This window comes from Pararge aegeria, chromosome 5, assembly GCF_905163445.1.
Source record: "Pararge aegeria chromosome 5, ilParAegt1.1, whole genome shotgun sequence".
NCBI classification, from domain to species: Eukaryota; Metazoa; Arthropoda; class Insecta; order Lepidoptera; family Nymphalidae; genus Pararge; species Pararge aegeria.
Genome location: NC_053184.1, coordinates 15,979,741 through 15,986,886, shown reverse-complemented (window position 1 = coordinate 15,986,886; position 7,146 = coordinate 15,979,741). Strand labels below are relative to the sequence as shown.

The following is a 7,146-nucleotide window of genomic DNA, read 5'->3' as shown; positions in this document are numbered from 1 at the left end:
CGTCAACAATTCTTTAGCTCGGGCTCTTTACAGAACGTTTGTAAAACAATGAGCAGAAGTACAGGATTTGCAACTCAAAGCTGAGCGACATAAGGTCCATTTCAACTTGAGGGTACCGAGTTCGTTCGTTCGTTCGTTCAAGTGTTGTACTAAGGCTGCAGTACTAAAACGTGCGTGATCTGATAACTCATTTTGCTATATTTATGTACTTTGGCATTTTTTGTGGAAAGTAAAGCCAAGACAGACTTACCTAGACTTATCCCATTAGTAAATAGAACAGGAGCCCTGTTAAGGCATATGGGGTATTTTCACTATCATCAACTTTAAAATCGGTGCAAAATGGCCTCAAAATAACAGAACAGAAGCAAATAATTTGCTCACATAAGTATTTCGTTTAATAGAAACCAATAAAGTTTTTAGAGGTATTAAGAAGACATAAAAAAGAGAGAAAAATATATTTCTTAATTGAAACTGATAAAAACATTACAGTCGTTATTATATTTAATATATTTAGTCTAATTATAATACAATTAATTGATTACTAAACTTTCTTAATTGGAATATTTGACTAAAAGAACAGTTATCTATTAAAAAAAAAGTAAGCGGAATATTTAATGAATATGTTATAAGTAGTTTAAAGAAATCGACCAATATTCAAAGTAAACCATTAAAAGAAGTATTCAAAAATATACGAAAAATCATTTGGCACATTTTATAACATTGGCCAATATACCTAAGTGTTGGTATCCCTTCTACTCTTATCTTACGTTTAAAAACTGAAATTTCATTAAGCATATAAAACGTTTTCAAATATAAAGGTTTTTGAATGGATTGTGTCAACATAACACATTACTCAACATGTTACTTAAAAAGGTTTGAAGAACCCTTATTTTTTATAAATAGTTTAGTTTCTTAGACACAAAGACAGCTACCGTCTCGGCACGAACCGCCAATGTAACCCCAACTCCTACACATAAAATAGCAGTTTACATTGTTACAATCTTGCATCGTTTTCAAACTTTTTTTCCCATTTTCTGCAACAAAAAAATAACAGTCGTTTAATATAGGTATATCGACTTTTTTTCGTCGTACAACCATGACCCAGTTATCTGTAATTTCTACTATTCATTGGGAAAATAATATAAAATACTTACAAGAAAATATTATGAAAATTAAATTAAATTTGGCGTAAAAAATCCCATATCGAGTATAAAGGGCGCCATATATAAACTCGCCTAGAAACTTATAGAAAGGAGATGGTCGTTTTCATGTTTCTTTTAGTTTCTAGGCTAATTGGAAGTTTTAAGAACACGCCACTTATCATAAACAATAATTAAAAAGCTATTACGGAATTCAAATAGGGAACTCTCTGGGAACATGTCACTTTTAATTTGCGAGACTCATTTCATTATATTCTTTCGTATTGACATCCCTGAAACTTGAAATTAAAAAATAAAATTAAAATGCTTAAAATAAAAGAGTTTTTAGTTGTGTCAGATAAAATATTCAAATGCTTATAATAAATAGGATTTGTTAATTGTGCAAGATAAAGATTAAAATACCTAAAATAATTATGAGTTAACAATTCATAATTATATTGCCGGTTAAAAATTACTTCCTTATTGAATTAAAACTGGGAACCTTATTGAGGTAGGTAAAGCCGGGTATTAAATTACAACCGGAAACCTCATTGAAGTACAGCCGGGTATTACCTTATTGAATTACAACAGCATTACAACTGTTTAGAAACACTCGCATCGGCCAAATCGGCACCAACCCCCGTGGTATCTTAACCGGAGACACATCAAATTGCATGTAGCAGAGTTACAGGCTCTCAGCGAGTTTTCCAAAGCTTCTTCGTATTTTTTACCTGTATTTAACAGAAGTGTCGCCTCTTAGCTAACAATACCGAGCTACTGAAATTACCAAAGTTTTCAGGACACGCTAAAACACTCCCTTGTCATATTATGTAAAAACAAATGTGTTATATTGCTAATAATAACCTTTTTCTAGTATTATATAAACAAGTTTTTTATGCGATTTTTGTACGATAATTTGACGTCCTTCCTGGCGCAACGGTGAGCGATGTGCATTTAAGTAGGAGATCCCGGGCTCGATTCCCGGCAGGGGCCATTTGGTAATTTATAATTTCTGAATTTTCTCTGGTCTGATCTGGTTTTTGGTTTTGTCTTCCGCCGTGGCTAGTTACCACCCTAACGACAAAGACGTGCCGCTAAGCGATTTAGTGTTCCGGTGTGATGTCGCGTAGAAACCGATTAGGGATATGACTACCATACTCCCTAACTCCCATCACTTGCCACTAGGATTGCAGTCTAGTGCGAACTTGTAGTGGAATAAAAAAAATAAAAAAAAGATATAATATGAAATCTGTTTATAGTAGTAACTGCTAAAGACTGCTCATTTGACTTGCGTGGTGTTGTAAGCTAAGCGACGATGTAGAAACCTAGGTGACAGTGTTAACTAAAAGTTTCAAAAGTCTAATGGGATCCTAGTGTAGAGCAGAGCTACCATTATAAGAAAGAAAAGGTGTATTCAGGGAGATTCTGGGCATACACAAAAAATAAGTCAAACTTTAATACTATGAATATATTCTGAAGTAGTCTGAAGTCTTGACTTTAACAAATTTTATTTGTTACAAGCTAATGAATTTTATTTTTGAACACTGCATAATAAAACAACCGTTATATATTATATAAAACACCGTAATCAAAGATTTTATGAAATCGCGCCAAATCATCGCTTCTATGAAACCTTTCTCTTATAATAAAATAAAAAATAACTAACCTCCCTTATTACAACGGCACTTTCCCATGAAGCACAACCCTCCAGGAAATCCTAACTCTCGACAACCCATCGTACAAGACAACTGGTCACATTCTTGCGACGCAGCATTAGTGACAATTCTTTCAACAATAGGTTCAACTGAATTTTCAATATCTTCATTTATATCTTGATCCATCGGTATTTCTAGAACTATAAAAAAAACACGGTATGAAGTCAGACTTTATTTAAATTTACTGTAAATTAATTTAAGGAATTATTATATAGTGTATCGTAAAAATAGGAACGTGACTGTATAACAACGATTGCTCTTATATTTTGGGCACACGATGCGGTGGACATTGGGGTACTAATAACTAAGACAAACCAATAATAAATATAGAGAGATGGGTAGAAACTTTGTGTCTAAATCGAGCAAATTCTACACCATTCCTCAAAACTCAATCTTTAAAGGTAAAGAAATAATTGTCGAACAAGCCTTTCCTTCAAAATCATTATGAGGATTTTCTAACACACAAGTCAGATTAGATAAAAGCTTCTCTAAATATAATATATAGGAATATTATCAGCACTCATATCTCGCTATTCCCAGAATCGGTAATTCGACTGGAGTGCATTATCAATAGTGACTTATAATTATTCACCATAGATAATATTATTTATTTTAATTTAATTATTATTATTATTTATCCATATATGATATGAAGCGGTGATAGCTTAGTTAGTACGACTTCGACTTCAGTTTTTGGTGCCGAGTTCGAATCCCAGCACGCTCCTCTAACGTTTCCAAGTTATGTGCATTTTAAGCAATTCAAAATATCACTTGCTTCAGCGGTAAAGGAAAACATCGTGTGAAAATGCATGCCGGAGAGTTAATGATGAGATAATGTTCTCAAAGGTGTGGCGAGTCCACCAATCCGCACTGGGACAGCACCCCTACTCATTGTAGTAGGCCAGTATGATGATGATAATCCATAGATGCGATTACCGTTAGTTCGTATAGCATTGCTGCATCTGCAAGTGTCACCAACGCAAACTCCGTAGCGAAAGCCTAGACGATGGCATATCTGGCGACATGTAAACATATTGCATCTAGCCTCGTTCATAACTGTATTTTCAATCATTGCCCCTGTAACACAAAAGCACAGAATTAAGTACTGATCCTCATTAGGCCATTATTGCATACAGTGCATTATTTTCGGGAACAGAGAAGACGCCCAGAGCACGTCTCACTACACACCCGCGGAATGTTGCTAGCTCACAAACTTTACCCATTTTTCTAATTTTTTGCTAAACGTTTAACATATTAAAGCTGCTATAACTAAGAGAGCTCAAATTCCATTTATTAATTCTTGAAAAATTGGAAATTTATAATTTCTGAATTTTCTCTGTTCTCGTATGTTGGGAGGATTCGACCGTGAATAGTTATCCAGCAACCGACAAAAAAGAGCCACTAAGCAATTTAGCATTCCGAGGCGATGTCACGCAGACACCGATTAGGGGTATGGGTTTAATATAACCTTAACTAACAAGTTAGCCCTTTACCATCCTAGATCATCTTACCAGCAGTGAGTCAAGAGCTAACTTTTAGAGAAAAAAAAAAATTGTCATAATCGACATAAATACCTGGGTCTTGTCGGAAGTTGTCACACTTGCAGCGGCCATTGATGCATGTTCCACTGGGGAACTTCAAGCGGCGACACAGCTGGTAGCACGCGTTGGGATCGCATCCTCTCACGCCTTTACCGGTATCATCTTCATCCAAGTTGGGTATATCATTTCGTTCAAGTTTATCTATAAATTCAAAATTCACTTATTTTAAGTAGGCCTAGTTTATGAGCACTTTTGAAACGTCAAGTCAGTCTGTTTGTAGTGACTCTACCATCGGATCGGAAGGCAGATTCTCCTGAGAAGAGCCGGCAAGAAACTTAGCAGATTGCTCTTTTCCAACATCATTTTAAAGTTTAACAATCTTTAGAATTATTCTGTTTTGTCAGAGATGAGAGCGAGGTGGCCTGCTTGTATGGAGGCTTCTCACCTCCAGCTTTTCTAAGTTATGAGCGTTTTTAAGCAATTTAAAATATCACTTGCTTCAACGGTGAAGGAAAACATCGTCTGGAAACCTGCAGAGTTCTCAATAACGTTCTCAAAGGCGTGTGAAGTGCACTAAACCGCACTGGGCCAGCGTGGTGAACTACGGCCTTAACCCCGTAGGGGAGGAGACCCGTACCCTGTACTGGACTGATAATGGGTTGATGATGGTGTACAATAAAGTGTATTTTGATTTGCTTTACTTACCTTCAATGATGTCGCTCTCCAGTTTAGCGCATTCACAAGTATCGCCAACGCACGATCCGGAGTTGAAACCCAACAGTCGACATACCCTGCTGCACGCCGTATTGTCACAGCGTTCTACTTCGTGCCCTTTTGTTTTAACTTTTTCCATGTCAAAGAAAAAACAGAGTAAGTAATATTAAACTAGATGTCCCGTGTCCACTTCGTTCGTTGGTTAACATTTTTGACTGACTTAACAAAGAGGAGGTTGTCAAATCGTTTTTTTTTTATGTTTGATTGTTACCTCAGAAGTATGACATTTGTTAACCGATCTGAAACTTAACTATTTTTTAGACCTTGCAAATAAACGTGGCAGTTGCTCTGTATGTAGGAAATGGTTTTACCACTTTCCATCAGATGGCTCATATGTTTGGTCCGTCAATTTTTACTGTAAATAAAGCAATGCAGAGTTTTTATCACGCTCTGATATTTGTTTTTGTTAAAGTGTAACAAAACAATGCATTCCGATTTCCAACGTTGAGGCACATTTTTGGTAGGATCATTAATTTAGCTTGCTTTATAGGCACTAAGATAACAAATGAATCTATATAAAAACTACATAAATACATAGTATATGCATACATAAATACTTATAATAAACATATAACTGTTCAGACGCTGAAACATGTTCATGTTAATCACACTGACCTTTCCAGTTGTGGGAAACGAACTCACAGTCTTAGATTAATAAAGCAGGGGCACTGTCTACTGCATCAATTGGCCACTTGAAGAAGAAGAAGAAGAAGGAGAAATACTTTATTGCACACAAACATCAAAATATACAAAAAATCCCTATCGCTATCCCTATCCCTACTAATATTATAAATGTGAATGTAAGTTTGTTTGTTACGCTTTCAAAAACATCTGAACCGATCCTTATGAAACCAAACGACAAAAAAAATCAAACGCGGTCGAAGTCGCGGGCAACAGCTAGTAAAGAATAAACAAAAGAACAAAAATTGTAGGCATGCAAAGGTGGCTTTATTGCTGCAAGCAATCTCTTACAGGCAACCTCTGGCAGAAGGAAAAACGGTAAGAGAGCGGATTTGAATAGACATACCAATACCATAAATATAAAATTAAATAATGAAATAAGAAAAACACAAATAATACACTTTTGACTTGTGATGAAATTTAAAAAATTATAGTAGCTGCTATAAAGAAAACCCCCGGTTTTTAAACTTACCGTCTTCATATATATTAATGGTAAACGCAGCGTTTGCCGCACATAGCACCACAAAAAAAACTACCACCTCCGAGACAGACATTGTCACGTCAACTTTATACCGCCACAGTGTATTGAATAGCACTTAATTTATATGCCTTCGTTTAAACGGGTTGATAGCTTGGCAGGGACTTAACCGTGTGCGGTCTGTGTAGCTTGTGATCCATGGTTGTTAGTCATACCATGTGCGTTGTACATTATCAAACGTACATGTTGAGAGTACATAATTCACAGGGTGGTTTTTATTTAAGTCTAACGGTGATAGCCTAGTGGGTAAAGCATCGGCTTCCCTTTCGGGCGAAGGAATTTGATCCCTGGTATGCACCGTCTCACTTCTCGGTGTTTGCGCTTTATTTATAAATATCACTTGCTTTACGATGAAGGACAACGTCGTGAGGAGACGTGCATGTCTGAGAATTCTCGATGCTTGGCCTGCGTAATGGAGTACGGTCTAAACCCTTCTCATTCTGAGAGGAGATCCGTGCCCTGTAGTGCGCTGGTAAGTTATAGGTTGAAGATGATGATGACGACTCAAGGTTTTTAAAAAGCAGTAAGTTCCTACCACGAACTGTTGGATCTAGTTCCCTTTTTTTACCATCGAACCGCGAGGCACCGTAAGGATCTGCATCCCTACGTGGAGATATACCATGAACGATTCGCACCTCAAGGATCTGGAATGCCCTTCCAAATTACAATTTCCCCAGCACCTACCTCCAATATGAGTACCGTCAAATCAAGAGAATAGGTGTTACAAGTACCATCAGGTTTGATTGCAGTCAAGCGCT

General features: G+C 36.5%; 1 protein-coding gene across 4 annotated transcripts; it reads right to left on the bottom strand.

The window, feature by feature from the left end:
* Positions 1-574: 574 nt before the first annotated feature.
* LOC120624012 (tenascin-like) lies at positions 575-6,517 on the bottom strand. 4 transcript variants are annotated; one of them, XM_039890315.1, is made up of 7 exons: positions 6,323-6,517; positions 5,101-5,250; positions 4,429-4,596; positions 3,791-3,931; positions 2,806-2,994; positions 1,713-1,870; positions 901-1,034 (listed from the first exon to the last, which is right to left on the bottom strand). In XM_039890315.1, exons 1-6 carry the CDS (start codon positions 6,402-6,404, stop codon positions 1,743-1,745), a joined length of 858 nt encoding a protein of 285 aa, XP_039746249.1. In that variant the 5' UTR covers positions 6,405-6,517; the 3' UTR covers positions 901-1,034; positions 1,713-1,742. The 4 variants fall into 4 exon arrangements, with proteins under 4 accessions (XP_039746250.1, XP_039746249.1, XP_039746252.1 ...); XM_039890318.1 differs by having other exon boundaries at positions 5,101-5,238; XM_039890316.1 differs by lacking the exon at positions 1,713-1,870 and having other exon boundaries at positions 575-1,034.
* Between the last annotated feature and the right edge of the window lie 629 nt (positions 6,518-7,146).

Bases quoted from the DNA above. Each gene is read 5' to 3' on its own strand.
- LOC120624012 (XM_039890315.1), bottom strand. From the start codon at position 6,404: ATGTCTGTCTCGGAGGTGGTAGTTTTTTTTGTGGTGCTATGTGCGGCA. The intron at 3,932-4,428 runs GTATTTATGTCG...TTTGTGTTACAG, and splicing joins CAACTTCCGACAAGACCCAG to GGGCAATGATTGAAAATACA. The intron at 1,871-2,805 runs GTTAGTTATTTT...TGTTAAATACAG, and splicing joins GTGCCGTTGTAATAAGGGAG to GTAAAAAATACGAAGAAGCT.